Source organism: Apostichopus japonicus, chromosome 16 (genome assembly GCF_037975245.1).
Source record: "Apostichopus japonicus isolate 1M-3 chromosome 16, ASM3797524v1, whole genome shotgun sequence".
Lineage (NCBI taxonomy): Eukaryota > Metazoa > Echinodermata > Holothuroidea > Aspidochirotida > Stichopodidae > Apostichopus > Apostichopus japonicus.
Window position 1 is genome coordinate 15,934,720 of NC_092576.1, and position 16,804 is coordinate 15,951,523.

The window sequence follows — 16,804 nt, forward strand, 5'->3', positions numbered from 1 at the left end:
TATCGTTGCTAGTAATAATTGAGGGTGCGTCAATTACGAGGGTGCGTCAATTATGAAGCCTTTACGTGTAACCGTTGTTACGCTGGCGTTTCGCAATACACAAGTGCAATAACAGTGAGTAGCCTATAGGCTTCTACTGGGTACTGCAGTGTATTCTCAACACTAAAGTGTGCATTCTAAACACCAATTAACAATGTGTTATGTGTGTATTGGGCTAGATTGAACAGTGGCACATAATCTTCTAATTTATTCCCAAACAAATGCTGGAACTATTAGTCTCAATAGTTTATTTGAAGTCCACACTCATTTGGTAAAGATTTCCTGTAATTTCCCAAATGAATCTAAATGGGTCGGCTATGTGATATCGAATAAGCAAGGCTAGACCTTCAAACTTACAGTCACAGTAGGCTGAACAAATTATGTTGGCTAGTCATCGGTATTATATACTTTAGTACTATATATTAAAAAGACTAAATCAAAACGACCGAAAGACAAACTTAGTGTAACAAAGTACTGATTCTTTCTAGCCTAGGTCTAAACAGGCTTGTTATGTGAGCAAGCAAAATAACAACTATAAACGATAAGGCCTATAAATAAGTTGGCTCAGTGCATTTGTGTTTCTAAAATTTTATATTGTTATAGATCATAAAAACAAACAAAGATTTAGCCCATGTTTTAGTATCTCTGTACTCTGGGCATTTGATTCTGGTTGCAATGGTGATGACACTCACCTGGTTCAAATGTTCAGCTTTATACAGTCTGCTTCAAACTTTGGGATTGTTTTTTGAAACTATAGTGGAAGCAAATCTCACATAACTTTGTGGTGACAACTTTATTTTTTTTTCAAATGATGAAATTTTGCTGTTTCTTTTTCCAGGAAGAATTGAAAAGCCAAATATCCAAGTCAAGGGTGAGGTTTCCTGTGATGTACGACACCAGTGTGGAGGCAACAGCAGAAGAGGAGAACGGTGTTATATATGGCTTAAAGACATGTTTTAAGATGATATATTGGTACCCTTTGCAGAACAAAAGAGTTTATAAGAGAGTCCAAATAGCTAAGGAACAAGTACCATAGAGAAAAAAGACGGAAGAGTGAGTTTAACTATTGTACCCAACTGTTTAATGATATTAAAGATACTTTTCATAACCTGTTTAAAAAAAAACAGTCTGGTATATCATTTACGTGCAAGCTTCATAAATTTGGTAAAATTTTTACTGATTTGTAGAGCGGGAGCCCAGAGGGTTTGGTTAGCTGGGAAGGTAACTAATTGCGTGGTACATCACAATGTTCACAGTGCATTCCTCTATATGAAACCAGACGACTGGCAAACCGGCTGTGGTGGGTGTGGCTGGGAGAGTAATTTTAAAGTCACCTGATAGCTAACCTAGATCAACTTTCATGGTAACCACATCAAAGTAAGTACAATGTGTCAGGTATGTCCCCAAGAGCAACAAATGGCCATTGCCAGTAATTATTGGTGGCGGGGTACGGTAGCCCTGCCCCCAAAAACCCCAAACCCCAAAAATGCCCATCCCCTGATTGACCTATGACCTGAAACTTGGTTTCTTTTCCAGTAGTTTTAAATTGGTCACACCAAAAGCTCACCTAGTTTAATAAGGGGGGGGGGGGGCGGACTCAGGCAGTGCTGGCCCATCAATATAAATTACTAGAAATGCCCATCCCTTACATATGATGTGATACCTATCATTTTCCAGTAGGGTTCAATTGGTTAAATCATGAGCTGACCTAGATCAATGAGGGAAGGGGCATTTTGGGGGTCTACTGGCAGTGGTACCCCACCAATATAAATGACTGGAAATGCCCATCCCTTACATATGAAGTGATACCTGTCATTTTCCAGTAGTTTTCAACTGGTTACATCATGAGCTCATCTAGGTCAATGGGGGATGGGCATTTTGGGGGTCTACTGGCAGGGGTACCCCACCAATAAAAATTACTGGCAACGCCCATCCCTTGTATCTGAAGTCCTAACCAACATTTTCCAGTGGGTTTCAAGTGGTTACCTCATGAGCTGACCTAGGTCAGCCGTGAGATTTCAATCACTGATCATTGGCAGGGGTACCCCACCACCAATAGTTACTGGCGATGATTCTGTGCAAAGCTAATAATTATTTGGTAAAGCTGCTATTCCTGGCTTATAATTTGAGGGACCTAGATTTAAATGAATAGCTCCCAATATGTTATAAAATTTCAATGTAAATTTATGTTTGTTTATGCTAATGTGAGTTATCATGTGTTCTATCTGTATCTGTGCTTACACGTATAACAAATTTTCTGTTCACAGGTCAATAATGGTGCAGATTTTTGGCTTCCTGAAAACGAGTGGGAAGCCATTTGTAGATAAGAGAAAGACTCTTTGTTCGTGAAGACTTAACTGGTGTCGATTTAGGGTACCACTTTAAAACGAAAGTCGTGAGGAACTCTTGCCCAAGATTCAACTTTGCATTATTGTGCAGTACTACACTTTTGCGATTCATGTTTAAATCGCTTGATCCATTAACTTGTCTAAACTTTGTTGGAATAAAATGAATTGTAGACATCAGAAGTTTTATCAGAAATAAATATTGCCAGCGTACACATTTTTTGTGTTTCTTCTGCTCTCTTTTCTTTCAGTGGTTCTAGTCAGTGAAACTAGTCGGGTTTGATTCTTTCAGTGATTCTAGTCAGTGCAACTAGTCAGTCGATACCGACTAAGAAAGGTTAGTCGGGAGAGGCACCACCCTGACTAATGTAAAACCTGCTATACACTAGTCGATGGCTCATATAAATTAGTCGGTAGAGACCGACTAATGTCACCAACTAATGTAACTGACTAATATACATTTACCGACTAAGATATTGCTGATCGACTAAGCTGACGGACTAATATGACCGACTAAGAAATCCAACTGACTAAGGAATAAATTAATCGGTATAGCAACTGACTAAGGCTATGTTAGTCGGTAGAGGCACCAGATGGACTAACGTTATGTTAGTCGGTGGACCAATTTAAGTTTTCAGTGTGCTTGGCACCAATGGATACTAAGGTAATTCACATTGTTGCTCTTTTCCAAGCAACAAATGTGAATGTTTTATCATATTATGTGTCCCCCTCTCCACATTTCTTTCCCTATAACTGTCTTTAAACACAATGTAACAAACTATGCACAACATTTAACTAGACTGAATATGCTCTGGAGGTGAAAAATGTAACTAGATAGCATTTCAATAAGATTTCTTTTAGACTATCGTACTTACTGTTACATTGAGCCTGTGGGTTACAAATCCCGGTGAGCGAGCTTTTGGGAAAGAAAACACTTCTTTTATTCTTAGAAACTTGACAGTTGTATAAGAGTGACGTACAATATCAATGAGAAATGTTCAAAACAGTTCAGGAATACATTGGGTAAGTCTCGAAAATCAATTCGGGAGGAATCAGCTGAGCTAAACAAAAGTTATTTCTTCACTCTTCAGAACCAGAGACGAATAAGCCCGTCCGGCTGTACTTTCTCTGGATGATATTGGGGCAGGTAGGGCAAGCTTGACCAAATAGACTGTGATCTGGAATACCAATAACACCTGAAAGAATCATAAATGCACCCAAATTTGGTCCAGTTTATCAAACTTGGTGACTGTAAGTGTTGTTGCAGATATAAACCTGGTTACTGCGTACACAGTATGGCCCATATGTTTATTACACACCGTGCATTCTGAAATATCCGAAAATCCATGATACTGCATATTGAAATTTAATGATCCGAGCACGTGGAGTCAGAACTAAATTATATTTCTAAAAAAAACGAGTAGCACCTCTAATGATATTGTCAAAATTGAAGTTGCTTTCAGTTTGTTTTATTAGGTTATTTGTTAATATCAATGAAATTGATATTGCCCATTTTAGCTGCAACATCAGACCACATTCCAAAGATGTGTTTGTCACGGGTAAGGTAGAACTATTCGCTGGACAACGTAATAACTCGAGGCGGATGGCGTGTGTCTTTTCTATGAGTTTTATTTACTCCTCGTAACCAGGGGCAAAAACCCTGAAACACAACGTAAAATGTACGCATTGTATAAACAAATATTTCACACAAATTAGACGTTACACCGGCAATATGAAACATATCAAACATGCATTGATCTCGCTGTATGATCCCATGATTTTACACCTTATTAACACTTATCACCTATTTACAATATGCCCTCCCTATACAGACATTCGATACTAACAAACTTCTCATAAATATATTTTATATGTGCTTTCCAATCTCTAGCATATTCCGGCCTCGCTACACTCAAATAAGAAACAAGAATATGACTAACTAGTTGCGTTCCCTCTACTGCATAGTGAGGTTTGACTTAGTATACATAAGAAAATGAGACACTTACGGAATTCGGTCAGTTTCCGGCTTTTACACGTTTCGGTACGTCCTTTACGATATATGACAAGATATATATATATATATATATTGCTACGAATTCACCAGCGGGGAACTGAAGTTGCCCCTACATATACTATATTGCCACAAGTAACTGCTGTGGTGCACCCAGCACCCTTGCACCAAGTATACTGTACCAAACACGAATACCACGCCCTGACCTGCTTACCCGGCCTATTCATACCAACCTTTTCCCTGCATTTTATGCAAATTAATCTAAACAAAGACTTGCACAAATTCCATTGATGCCCGTCGAGCAATCGGTGAATTAAACAAAGCATATACTAGAATGTCGTATGTTACTAATTTGAACTTCGTGAGCAAAACAGACAACAAATGAATATTCATGAGTAAATTTATACAGCTGCACGATAGTCGCTAGACTTGCGTCAAGCATACTCGTGACAGTGTTTGTAGAAATTTGTGCATGATAATGAAGTCTAAAGTTCACTTTGGAGCAAATCGAATAGAACAGGGTAATATACCGGGTTCCTTAAGGTCCTTTGACTCTCTGCTTTGTAGAAGAAAGGTTTTTATACCTGTTAATTCCCAAAGAAATTGCAGGTTAGTTGGTACCAAGTTTGACATGTAAGTTGGTGCAAAAGCGGTGCATACTCTATGCCTTGGACTTGTCTTTCTACCAAGGCTCTCCCACGCATCTGCATCCCATGGCAATGACAGTCAATGACCGTGGCGTTCGACACAAATAACAAGTTGCTAAATATGTGTTTTGTTTGGTGCAATTGATGAAACGAACAATAGATGATGGCACGATTATATGTATTATTTTCATTCTCAGACTGCATTATTTTTATTAAGCTACATGTGTAGTTGTTCTTTGAAACCCGTATCCTTTAAGTAACCATCTACCGCTGACATGTTTAGAATAAACTTGTTTCAATATTACCCAAGTTTCTTGGATACACGCAAAAAGAATGATGTGTGTCCATATCTCAATGAATAAATGATGCTAGTATAACTGCATGAGAACGTTCTACATAATGTACACAATAATTCGACTGTTCGGCCTACCAAAGGGAAACAATAAAACAGAACATGTTACGTAAAACTGTATGATTTCATATGGAGGATATAACATAATTCTAAACGACGAGGCCATTTTCATCATAACCTGGAACATTAAAGGGTTAGCATATAAACGTTACAAAAGAGGCAATTGTTTGTCACTCTATACATTTGTGTTTCTCATGTTAGAATTGAGCAATTGTCAGGATAGCTTATCATAAACAAACGGTACGATGTGGACTCACTCTGATCTATATACTTTACAACCCTTGGTTAAATATTACTGAACTTAATATTCCCAGTTGCTGAAAGAAGACAATAAAATGTTAGAACATGTCATAAACACAAATCAAAGTTTACACTTTATGGTCGATAAATAATGATTATAGTAGCAATATTTGATAACAGAAAATGAAACAAAAATATCACTTAACAACACCCTTCCAAATTTTGAAATGCGTATATGCGACTCTGTCACTGTGACAGTAAAATCCCTTTATTACTAAGGCTTGCCTACTTTACAACCCATGGTTAATATTACTGAAATTTAAATTCAGAGTTGCTGAATGAAGACAATGAAGGTAAGAGCATGTCATAAACACAAAACACAGTTTACACTTTATGGTCGATATCTTATTATTATAGTAGCAATATTTAATACAAAAAGAATCAAACAAGAATAGCACTTAACAACACCCTTCCAAATTTTGAAAATGCGTATGCGACTCTATCAAGGTAAAATCTCTTTATTACCAAAGCTTGTCTACTTTACAACCTATGGTTAAATATTACTGAACTTTATATTCGCAGTTGCTGAATGGTGACAATAAGTGTAAACATGTCATAAAAAGAGTTTGGTTACACTTTATGGTCGATATATAATGTAGCAATAGTTCATAAAAGAGGATCGAACAAGAATAGCAGTACAACACCCTTCGAAATCTTGATAAAAGCGTATGCGACTTTGTCATTGTGACTTTGTCAAAAGTTAAGTGCTAATAAAACTTCATAATGATACCAATGTCCACTTATAGGTAGGTTATTATATGATATACCAGTATCTGAAATATTCCTATTCCCACTAAACCTGATCGTATATATATAACGAATGTAAGTGAGTGATTGAAAGTTAAATACCATTGTTCATTCTCCGAAAGAAAATACAAGAAAAGGATTGACTCGTTGTATTTTGGGATTAAACGGTGACTTTCGGCAGACTTTTAACCTTGGTATCTAGATGTTCATGGTAAATGGACGCATAATGAGTGTTATTAATAATTCTATATCCATTGAGGATATTCTGACATGCTCATTTAAGGATTCAGATAGTATGGCCCAGTTTTAAATGTTTATCCGCTATTGCATAAAAGGTAATAATTCAACGCAGACGTGTCATATTCATTTCATATAAAAATCACATTGACGGCACATTTCCTCGAAAATGTATTTTAAATTTGTTATTTGAGGCCATAAAAAGTTTGTTTCCCTTTGAGGTTTGTTTTTTGACCTAAAAGTCTGTGAATTATGCAAACAGTCTAAGCACTGTCATTTATTTATATTACATGCTTAAAGGGTCGTTTTGCAAACACCATCTCTGTTATTTAAAGCAATGGTGGTCCTATAGCAGTATGTATGACGATCTGAACATATTTACTTAACAGTTGCGCCTACAGATACGCTACCAGTTTTAGTGTAACGATGGACCGTTTGTTACTTTTAAAGGAGCCCTTCTCGTAAGCATAATATATATATATATATATATATATATATATATATATATATATATATATATATGTATATCATGATCATCAGACAACTGGATGTAAACATTCGTGTACGTGACCTTAACATGTTATTTCTTCATATCACTGTCGGGCGGTTTGTTGGTATGGCAGCACTTTAAAATGAGCTCTGTTTATACACTGAAAAAATAAACTAGTCAATATTGCTACGGACTAACGTTAAATAAGTCTGTAACGTTAGTCAATGCACACGGACTAGCAAAAATCTTCGTTTCATCGCTGCTTCTTAGTTAGTTTACACTGACTAAGGAAAATATAATCGCAGCTTAGTCGGTGGCGACGGACTAAGGTATTTTAACCCATGGACTAAGAACGAAACGGACACCCGATTTACGCCATAATCGTAGCTTAGTCGGTGTCGACAGACTAATGTATTTTAACTCAATTCGATTCACTTCAATTTGGAAACCGAGAGGCAACGGCAGCTTGCTGGGCTTGGCATAGTTTCATACGATCACTCTAAGAACTTTCAACCGTAAATCACCCAAGAAGGTCTTTAGAAGAATGGAGGTATTAACTGCATCATCGGCTTACCTGTTATTCCTTTAACTTGAAGGTAAAATTAAAGTTAATTGTTAGGCCACTGGCACTAGTACTGTATTATGGTTAGTGTAACGCTACCGTTGTCACGTTGGCGTTTCGCAATATACAAGTGCAATGACAGTGAGTAGCCTATAGGCTTCTACTGGGTACTGCAGTGCATTCTCAATACTAAAGTGTGCATTCTAAACACCAATTAACAATGTGTTATGTGTGTATTGGGCTAGATTGAACAGTGGCACATAATCTTCTAATTTATTCCCAAACAAATGCTGGAACTATAAGGCTCAATAGTTGATTTGAAGTCTACACTCATTTGGTAAAGATTTCCTGTAATTTCCCATGTGAATCTAAATGGGTAGGCTTTGTGATATTGAATAAGCAAGGCTAGACCTTCAAACGTACAGTCACAGTAGTCTTAACAAATTATGTTGGCTAGTCAACGGTATTATATGTTGCGAGCAGTCAGGATGCACGCTTCAGTTCTATTTAACCTTTTCATTTATCATTTTTTAGTATTTAATTTCCGGTCACGCCTAGGAAACAATTGCGACATTCCTTCACGGTCGACTTGCTTACTGTAAGAAGTATTAACCGTTTTTTCTCAGGAAAGCTTGATAGTCTGAAGTTATTATAACATGTGCTTTTAGTATACTGCCAAAAGAGTAAGTTGTTGTATTTTTATTGATATTTTATGTAAAAGTAACGGAAAATTTAGTATGTTTAGTTTGGTCTAATTGCACGTTTTTTTTTCTGTCCAATGTAGTGCAGGGTTCACTTGCGCGAATTCAAATTATTCTGTTTATGTATATGCATCGATTCTTAGATTATGATGTTTTTTGACATTTATTTGTAATTCAAACATATCTGTTTAGTCGCAAAATTTAAAGGTTAAGATTAATTAGTTTTCTCTTTTTGATCCTAGATTGAATGAAACTCATTGGCGTAAATAATAGATCAGATGATACAGTTTAACGCAGTTGCTAAAACTCTGGGTATTCTCTAGTCTTCGCCGGTCCATTATATACCTTAGTACTACTAGTAAGACTAAATCAAAACGACCGAAGACAAACTTAGTGTAACAAAGTACTGATTCTCCTCTAGCCTAGGTCTAAACAGGCTTGTTATGTGAGCAAGCAAAATAACAACTAAAAACGATTAGGCCTATAAATAAGTTGGCTCAGTGCATTTCTGTTTCTAAAATTTTATATTTTTAAAGATCATAAAAACAAACAAAGATTTAGCCCATGTTTTATTATCTCTGTATTCTGGGCATTTGATTCTGGTTGCAATGGTGATGACACTCTCGTTCAAATTTTCAGCTTTATACAGTCTGCTTCAAACTTTGGGATTGTTTTTTGAGACTATAGTGGAAGCAAATCTCACATAACTTTGTGGTGACGACTTTATTTATTTTTTTCAAATGATGAATACTTTGCTGTTTCTTTTTTTCCAGCAGGAATTGAAAAGCCAAATATCTAAGTCAAGGGTGAGCTTTCCTGTGATGTACAGTACGACACCAGTGTGGAGGCAACAACAGAAGAGGAGAATTGTGTTATATATGGCTTAAAGACATGTTTTAAGATGATATATTGGTACCCTTCGCAGAACAAAAAGTTTATCCAAGAGTCCAAAAAGCAAAGGAACAAGTACCATAGAGAAAAAAGATGGAAGAGTGAGTTTAACTATTGTACCCAACTGTTTAATGATATTTAAGATACTTTTCATAACCTGTTTTAAAAAAAAAACAGTCTAGTTTATCATTTACGTGCAAGCTTCATTAGTTTGGTCAAATTTTCACTGATCTGTAGAGCGGGAGTCCAAGAGGGTTTGGTTAGGTGGGAAGGTAACCAATTGCCTGGTACATCACAATGTTCACAATGCATTCCTCTATATGAAACCTGACGATTGGCAAACCGACTGTGGTGGATGTGGCTGGGAGAGCAATGTTAAAGTCACCTAATAGCTAACCTAGAGCAGCTTTCATGGTAATCACATCAAAGTAAGAACAATGTGTCAGGTATGGCCCCAAGAGCAACAAATGGCCATCGCCAGTAATTATTGGTGGTGGGGTACCCCTGCCAGTGATCTATAATTGACCCCTCACGGCTGACCTAGGTCAGCTCATGAGGTAACCACTTGAAACCTACTGGTAAATGTTGGTTAGGACTTCAGATACAAGGGATGGGCATTGCCAGTAATTTTTATTGGTGGGGTACCGCTGACAGTAGACCCTCAATATGCCCATCCCCTCATTGACCTAGGTGAGCTCATGATTTGACCAGTTGAAACCTACAGGAAAATGATAGGTATCACTTCATATGTAAGGATGGGCATTTCCAGTATTTTTTATTGGTGGGCCACCACTGCCAGAGTCCGCCCATCCCTTACATATAGAATCCTGTCAATAATTTTCCAGTAGTTTTCAACTGGTTAAATCATGAGCTGACCTAGATCAATGAGGGGGGGGGGATTGGGGGTCTACTGGCAGGGGTACCCCACTAATATAAATTACTGGAAATGCCCATCCCTTACATATATAGAGTCCTGCCAATCATTTTACAGTAGTTTTCAACTGGTTACCTCATGAGCTAATCTAGGTCAATGGGGATGGGCATTTTGGGGGTCTACTGGCAGGGTTACCCCACCAATGTAAATGACTGGAAATGCCCATCCCTTACATATGAAGTGATACCTATCATTTTCCAGTAATTTTTCAACTGGTTATCTCATGAGCTGACCTAGGTCAATGAGGGAATGGGCAATTTGGGGGTCTACTGGCAGGGGTACCCCCCCCCCCCCCCAATATAAATTACTGGAAATTCCCATCCCTTACATATGAAGTGATACCATTTTCCAGTAGTTTGCAACTGGTTACATCATGAGCTCATCTAGGTCAATGGGGGATGGGCATTTTGGGGGTCTACTGGCAGGGGTACCCCACCAAAAAAAAATTACTGGCAATGCCCATCAGTTGTATCTGAAGCCCTAACCAACATTTTCCAGTAGGTTTCAAGTGGTTACCTCATGAGCTGACCTAGGTCAGCCTTGAGGGGTCAATTATAGATCACTGGCAGGGGTACCCCACCGCCAATTATTACTGGCGATGGCCATTTGTTGCTCTTGGGGCCATACCTGACATATTGTACTTACTTTGATGTGTTACCATGAAAACTGATCTAGGTTAGCTATCAGGTGACTTTAAAATTGCTCTCCCAGCCACACCCACCACAGTCGGTTTGCCAGTCGTCTGGTTTCATATACAGGAATGCACTGTGAACATTGTGATGTACAAGGCAATTGGTTACCTTCCCAGCTAACCAAACCCTCTTGGATCCCGGTCTATTGGGATCATTATTAACATGATTAACATAATTATTAAGCTTTGAGAAATAACTTGGTGTTATGCTGTGCAAAGCTAATAATAATTTGGTAAAGCTGCTATTCCTGGCTTATAATTTGAGGGACCTAGATTTAAATGTATACCTCCCAATATGTTATAAAATTTTAATGTAAATGTATGTTTATGATAATGTGAGTTATCATGTGCTATATCTGTATCTGTGCTTACACGTATATCATATTTTCTGTTCACAGGTCAATAATGGTGCAGATTTTGGCTTCCTGAAGACAAGTGGGAGGCCATTTGTAGTTAAGAGAAACACTCTTTGTTCGTGAAGACTTAACTGGTGTCGATTTGGGGTACCACTTTAAAACGAAAGTCATGAGGAACCCTTGCCCAAGATTCTACTTTGCATTATTGTGCAGTGCTATACTTTTGCGATTCATGTTTGATCCATTAACTTGTCTTAACTTTGTTAGAAAAAAATCAGATTTTCAGATTTTATTTACAGTGATTTCTTCTCTATCTGTCGAAAGTCAGCCTTTTGTAGACATCAGAAGTTTTATCAGAAATAAATACTGCCAACGTACACATTATTTGTGTTTCTTCTGCTCTCTATTCTTTCAGTGATGCTAGTCAGTGAAACTAGTCGGGTTTAATTCTTTCAGTGATTCTATTCAGTGCAACTAGTCAGTCGATACCGACTAAGAAAGGTTAGTCGGGAGAGGCACCATCCTGACTAATGTAAAACCTGCTATAAACTAGACGGTGGCTCATATAAATTAGTCGGTAAAGACCGACTAATGTCACCAACTAATGTAACTGACTAATATACATTTACCGACTAAGAAATTGTTGATCGACTAAGCTGACGGACTAAGATGACCGACTAAGAAATCCAACTGACTAAGGAATAAATTAGTCGGTATAGCAACTGACTAAGGCTATGTTAGTCGGGAGAGGCACCAGATGGACTAACGTTATGTTAGTCGGTGAACCAATTTAAGTTTTCAGTGATACTGTCCTTATTATGGGATTGAATGATTGACTTCATATTATTCGTGTAGCTGTAGCTGACTTTCACGGCGTTTATGTTAAATATTTTTGGAGCTTTTGGTCTCGAGGGAAGAACTTTGTTATTAACTTGAGGAAAGTACCTCCTACATTTGTTTTTTACGTCCATACTGAATGAACCAGATGTTTTTCCTAGTGCGGGTTCTCTTTTGTGCGCTCGGCGTAAGCTACCTTGTTTAGTAGTAGTATGTTGAGTTTCATCTATCCGATCTGCTCAGTGATTAACCTCCGCCACGTATTACGATCTTGCGCAAGGTGTATTGCTTCCTCAAAATTGTTAATATTCACGTCCTTAAATTGCGACTTTATTTTTCCAAGCAAGGTAGTCACGGGCCTTCCTACTGTTTTATCAGTATGTCTTAGTGCTTGTCTTAAAGCAACCTTTGCAGGAGCTACCTTGTTTTGGTTGGGTTAATTGTGTGGATTCTGTGTATCCACTAGATTTCAATAAAATAATATATAAAGCCCAAGTCACATCGGACACAGAATCTAAGTCGTACATACCTACATAACTGCATAGAAATCCAGATCGTTGCATACTGATGAACCTAGTACACCACCACTCAGTATCCAAGAACTCGCTAACATTAAGGAAACTTCGCATGTGAAAACATTCGAGAATCGTACGAGAAACTGAATTCACAGCAAAGTGACATACACTTCCACTAAAATGTATGGATATGACGATATATATCAGGATGTTATGCTGCTGTTATATTGTCATGAGAAGGTATTGATAAGAAAATATATTTTATTCACTCCTCTAAAGACTTTTGAAAATTGTATATGGGAGAGAGATTTTGGACGTCACGTCAGAGTAACAAAAAGGTGACGGGGGTTAGGGGAGTCAACCCATTGTCAGTGGTTGTACACCAGCTTTGTGTATTGCATGCAGCTAGACATACCATTCTTTTGTTAGATCTAAATCTTACCAGTTTTGTCTTTTTAGTTTGAATTATGTAAAACATATTGATTTTTTTTTTCGAGTTGTGTTGCATACCACATTGAATCTTTCAAATTCAAAGTAGCAAAGGGTCTTTTTATATAATTTCAAATTTTAACATACTTTTTAAAATAAAGGTCATTGGAGATCACGAATGGTCATTTTCTGAAAATGTAAATAGGTGCTACTTCTTCTTGACCTTTCGTCCAAACTTGCTGAATAGTTGTAGATATAACGTTTGAAAGGTGGTGAACCAAAGTTATTCAGGAAATTTTTATGGCGTTATGCGAGGGTACTAAACAGAGCGTTCTGTATAACATTTTAAGTTGTAATGTGTTCTTGGACAGCTTATGGGTTAACATCCCTGTGTCAAAGGTAGTGGAAGTGTCCCACGAAAGTTCAACAGAACTTTCTATAATTGAAAGTATATTCGGATATCACCATATAATAATAAGGGTTGTTTAATGTATAGTTTCATTTCATCATTTATACGTCACCTTACGAACGAACAACCGAGGGAAGATAACTGAACGATGAGTGAAACGCAACAAAGATATTTGAAGTGAAACAGATGTTTGTATTATTTCAGGTAGACTGACTTGAACATTAAAAATTAAATAAAATTAACAGCCTAAGAGATTTTTCAAAATGGAAACGTAAAAGAAAGTTGAGTATTTAAGTGCATATGATTAGGAACCCTCTTGGTTGGATAAAATATTGCTATTATCTTCTAAAATTATGCAAGTTTTAGGTAATTATTCACCAGGTACTCTATTGTAAATTAATAGCCTAGCAGACTTTGCAAAATGGAAACGAGAATAAAAGTTAAGTATTTAATTGCATATGATTAAGAACCCTCTTTACTGCATACAATAGCTGCTTAAAAACACTCAATATCCTGTTTATAAGAACTAGTGGGTGGTTTGTATCACTTTCACACTTTACCTAACAGAGTGATCTCTTTGGGCTGTGTTACAGTGCATATATAAAGGAAGAACACAAATAACTCAACCATTTTACTGTTATGTATCTCTGTCTGAAGCATACTCCCCGTGAAGAAAAAGGCGTGAAGTTGACGGACTAATTCAGTTTTGGGCAAGATTAATATTCGTATTAATATTAATATTAATAACAGAAAAGAAGAAGAGTTCCTGACACGCAATCGTTTTGCATCAAAAGTATAATATTGTGAGGATTCGCTGTAAGGTTTTTCTGTAGGGATACCAGTAGTTTAAAGGTAAAACATATGTTTTCGTTTTAAATCTGTATAGTTAATATGTATAACATGTAGGCAGAATTATAGTATTTTATGTGTCGTAGTTCAAGAAAAGCATTTGTTTGCAATTATCTTTCTGTAGCTATGCCATTTTTCGAGGTTTTACTAATTAAAATATGCAAAATCTATGGAAAAGTTTTTTTCAAAGTTGTAATCATGATAACAAATTAATGTTGTTCTTCCAACAAATATGAATGCACAGCACACCTTTCAAATCACATATCTACTGTACGGCTATATTGCGTGCAGGATAGTATAGAGGAACGTACGTACAATATTAGTGTGTTACTAATGTCAGTTGGTGTATTAGTCGTCGTTAAATGCATATGTAATAGTAAGAACGTTTATAGTCCTGGCTTATCGTTGCATAATTAGCCAATTTGCTGACGAAAATGTTCTTCCTTTTGCTAAAGTTTTGCAAGATCCGAGACGTTATTCTCGCAAAATAAGTTTGTTATGTGTTTTTCGACTTGTGTTGCATACCACATTGAATCTTTTAAACTCAAAGTAGCAATGGGTCTTTTTATATCTGCACGAGTTCAAATTTTAAACAAGATCAACGAAACTTGTAAACTTGTCTCCATAATGTTTTCCTATTACTATGAAGGAAATAGCGAAGTTGTGCAATGCAGAAAAGTATTTATAGGGAAAGTATACATCCTGGTAAACAAAACGAGCAATCATTATACAAAAAAGGGTAAGTCACACCAGCAATTGCACCGAAAATGTCAAAGATATACTTTAGAGGTTAAGTTCACGGGAAGGGAGGATCAAATTTTATCCCCAGAATTATCGGCACCAATAAGAGAATAAATAACTTACCTTAATTTGTCATTTGAATGGAGTCATTCAAAGATAAGTTTATTCCGTGTGACGTTTATTCCGTGTGAGAACTTGACGTAGCTTTTTGTTCAGCAATAATTTATCGTAGGCGAGTCTTGCAATTTTATCGGCAAGCTTTCTTTCTAACTATTTACATTGTAGCAATGAAAGTGGCATCGCAAATAATTATTGAATAACCTTTATATATTCTGCTTTCCAATTAAATTTCATTAACTAATTAACAATTTAACTGCAATACCAATATTAGAAAAGATAATGCTCTAAAACCAAATGGTATTAAACAAAAGTAGTAATATTTTATGGAAGACATGCAAAGGGAACTAGAAAATGAAATAGCAAGTCAGTTAAGGTTATTCGATTTTGCTAACACTGTGTGTAATGGTTGGTGTAAACTTGCTGAGGTTTGAAAGGTCTTAATTTATCAGTGATTATAATAATATCTTGACGTAAATGGTTAACTTATCACGATAGATAGCTGAACGCTTTCAGCCGTGGTATAGCTATCGCGCAATTTTGCCGACTTTCTATCACTTTTTGCCACCGTGTTTGACCAACTGTCGTTTCGTCAATTTTAATTCCTTTAAGGGCCATTCTCTGAAAACGTAAGACATGTCACTCCTGCTGAGCTTTTGTCAAAATTTGCTGAATAGGTTGTTGATAAAAAGTTTGAGTGGTGGTGAACCAAATCTGTGAGGAATATTTTATTGTCGTCATTGAGGGCCCAAAAACAGGGCGTTCTGTATTTTTTCAGTTATGATGAAACGTAGGCCACAGCTAATGCAATGGTCGATAGGACTAAAATGTCGTGATTGGTTTGTGTGAGTTATGTTTTCCTACATGCGATCAATATTTTACATATGAAGGTCAGTGGACGTCACGAGCGGTCATTTTCTGAAAATGTAAAAAAGTGTTACTTATTCTAGACCATTTGTCCAAAGTTGCTTCATAGTTGTAGATATAACGTTTAAAAGGTGGTGAACCAAAGTTATTCAGGAAATTTTTATGTCGTTATGTGAGGGTGCAAACAGTTTCACAGTTTCAGTTTTAGTATAACAGTATAATAGTTTAAGTATAACAGTTTAATTAAGTTGTAATGTACTTTTGGACAGCTTATAAGTTGAACCCCCTGTGTCAAATGTAGTAGAAGTGTCCCACGAAAGTTCAACAAAACTTCCATACTTGAAAGTATATACGGATATCATTTCAAAATAAGGGTTGTTTAATGTATAGTTTCATTTCATCATTATACGTCACCTTACGTGCGAACAACCGTGGGAAGATAACTGAACGATGAGTGAAACGCAACAAAAATATTTTAAGTGACACATATGATTGCATTATTTCAGGGAAACTGACTTGAACATTAAAAATTAAATAAAATCAACAGCCTAAGAGACTTTTGAACCCTCTTGGTTGTTTAAAATATTGCTATTATCTTTTAAAATAAGTTTAAGTTAATTATTCACCAGCTATTCCATTGTAAATTAATAGCCTAACAGACTTTTCAAAATGGAAAC

The 16,804-nt window shown here is 36.6% G+C and overlaps 2 protein-coding genes and 1 long non-coding RNA gene across 10 annotated transcripts in view; 2 read left to right on the top strand and 1 right to left on the bottom strand.

Annotated features, from left to right (window-relative positions):
• LOC139982960 (uncharacterized) overlaps window positions 1–16,804 on the bottom strand; it is a 499,934-nt gene that overhangs the window by 137,581 nt on the left and 345,549 nt on the right. The window contains exons 1-2 of one of the 3 annotated variants that reach the window (XM_071996189.1): window positions 4,391–4,612; window positions 3,260–4,044 (exon numbers count right to left, since the gene is read on the bottom strand). The exons of 1 other annotated variant lie outside the window; for it this stretch is intronic. The gene's annotated coding sequence lies outside the window, so the exon portion shown is untranslated. Of the gene's footprint in view, window positions 1–3,259; window positions 4,045–4,390; window positions 4,613–16,804 lie in introns of those variants that run through there. One more of the 3 variants, XM_071996190.1, reaches the window with a different exon arrangement.
• LOC139982959 (uncharacterized) overlaps window positions 6,797–16,804 on the top strand; it is an 83,661-nt gene continuing 73,653 nt past the window's right edge. For all 5 annotated transcript variants that reach the window (XM_071996183.1, XM_071996184.1, XM_071996186.1 and 2 more), the window contains exon 1: window positions 6,797–6,836. In XM_071996183.1, the coding sequence (XP_071852284.1) occupies window positions 6,812–6,836 (25 nt within the window). In that variant the 5' untranslated portion in view covers window positions 6,797–6,811. The remainder of the gene's footprint in view (window positions 6,837–16,804) is intronic.
• Window positions 7,283–11,617, top strand: LOC139982971 (uncharacterized). Of its 2 annotated transcripts, none has more exons than XR_011798452.1 (3): window positions 7,283–8,473; window positions 9,265–9,483; window positions 11,406–11,617. It is a non-coding gene; the product is annotated as an uncharacterized lncRNA (long non-coding RNA). The 2 variants fall into 2 exon arrangements; XR_011798453.1 differs by having other exon boundaries at window positions 9,268–9,483.